Source organism: Colobus angolensis, unplaced genomic scaffold (genome assembly GCF_000951035.1).
Source record: "Colobus angolensis palliatus isolate OR3802 unplaced genomic scaffold, Cang.pa_1.0 Scaffold182, whole genome shotgun sequence".
NCBI lineage: Eukaryota > Metazoa > Chordata > Mammalia > Primates > Cercopithecidae > Colobus > Colobus angolensis.
Genome location: NW_012114955.1, coordinates 1758910 through 1760473, shown reverse-complemented (window position 1 = coordinate 1760473; position 1564 = coordinate 1758910). Strand labels below are relative to the sequence as shown.

Below are 1564 nucleotides of genomic sequence, written 5' to 3'. Positions count from 1 at the left end.
GAGGGCACCTGTAATCCCAGCTACTCAGGAGGCTGAGGCAGGGGAGTTGCTTGAATCCGGGAGGCGGAGGTTGCAGTGAGCTGAGATCACACCATTGCACTCCAGCCTGTGCGACGGAGTGAGACTCTGTCTCAAAAAAATAAATAAATAAAATAAAAATAATAAAATAATAAAAATAAAAAATAGAAATTAAATTAAATTAAGAAATTTAAAAAAAAATGGGCTGAGCATGGTGGCTCACACCTGTAATCCCCGCACTTTGGGAGGATGAGGCGGGAGGATCACTTGAGACTGGCTGTTTGAGACTAGCCTGAGCAACAGAGCAAGACCCTGTGTCTTCAAAAAAATTTTTTAAGTTAGATGGGCATGGTGGCATGTGCCTGAAGTCCCAGCTACTCAGAAGACTGAGGTGGGAAGATCACCTGTTCCTAGGAATTGAAGGATGCAGGGAAACACTATTGCACTACTGCACTCCAGCCTGGGTGACAGAGCAAGACCCTGTCTCTACTTAAAAAAAAAAGGAAAAGAAATGAATGCGATATACAATTCACTGGGGTATTTACTATTTGCATTAATAAAATGTTAAATATTTTTCTATCATATATACAGCCATAAAATCTTATAAATAAATAAATTAAAATGAAAGAACAAATGAAATGCTGAGCTGTACTGCCAAAGAGTAAAGGCAAGAGGCTGGCAAAGTCCAAATTTCTCTACTTCTTTTGTCCATCAACTACTAGTGGATGCTGTGATCAAATATTAATCTGCCAGGTCAAGTCCTCTTTATTCCTGAAGCAGAAACACCAAACATTAAGTCAGGGCAAATTACTTGCTGGAAAACCAATAGGGTCACAAAACTAAGGCTGAAGCATTTTCTCCTGTAATCCATGTTACCTCAATGAGTAGTGTTCACTAGTGCTCTGCTATTAGTAAATTAGTGAGTCAAAACAAAGCATTACCTAACAAAGGAATATTAGACATAGGTAGATATTTGTCAACTGTAAAACGGCAAAGTTAACTAGATCATATTTGACAAGCGAAGGCCAGAAAAAGCAAATTCATCAAGAATTGAGATCTATTTCTTCCAAGATAGTTCTTTTATTGTCAACCTTCTTTAAAGATTTATGCTGAAACAACAGAACTTTTTGGAGACTTACTTTAGCCAAAGGCACAGAGAACAAGCTCTTACCACTTTCGGCTAGAGCAGCAGCCACTTCATTGAGAGTGGAATAGATGTTGCAGGCAGCCCATCGGCACTGGGCCCCCAGAGCACCCAGAGTTTCCATAAGTACCTGTATTAAAGACAAAGCAGGGGATGAGCAAGCCTGGGCCAAACAACTAGTCAAGGAGATAAAGTTTATATATTTTACAATCAGAAAATACAACAGGAATGACTTAGGCCAGTGATTTTCAAATTGGCCTCTACAGAACCTCTTCAGTATTCTAAGAAGAAGGCAAGTATTGGGGGAAGCCATGGGAAGACGGAGGCTCCAGCTGACTCTATGTTTTTACCAATTTAAATTAAGCCTCCCCATAAGATTTAATGAATCAAGGACTTCAGAGC

General features: G+C 39.7%; 1 protein-coding gene across 4 annotated transcripts in view; it reads right to left on the bottom strand.

Annotated features, from left to right (window-relative positions):
- Window positions 1-1564, bottom strand: part of AHCYL2 (adenosylhomocysteinase-like 2) — a 229582-nt gene that overhangs the window by 31069 nt on the left and 196949 nt on the right. For all 4 annotated transcript variants that reach the window (XM_011939580.1, XM_011939581.1, XM_011939583.1 and 1 more), the window contains exon 5: window positions 1190-1292. In XM_011939580.1, coding sequence (XP_011794970.1) covers window positions 1190-1292 — 103 coding nt within the window. The remainder of the gene's footprint in view (window positions 1-1189; window positions 1293-1564) is intronic.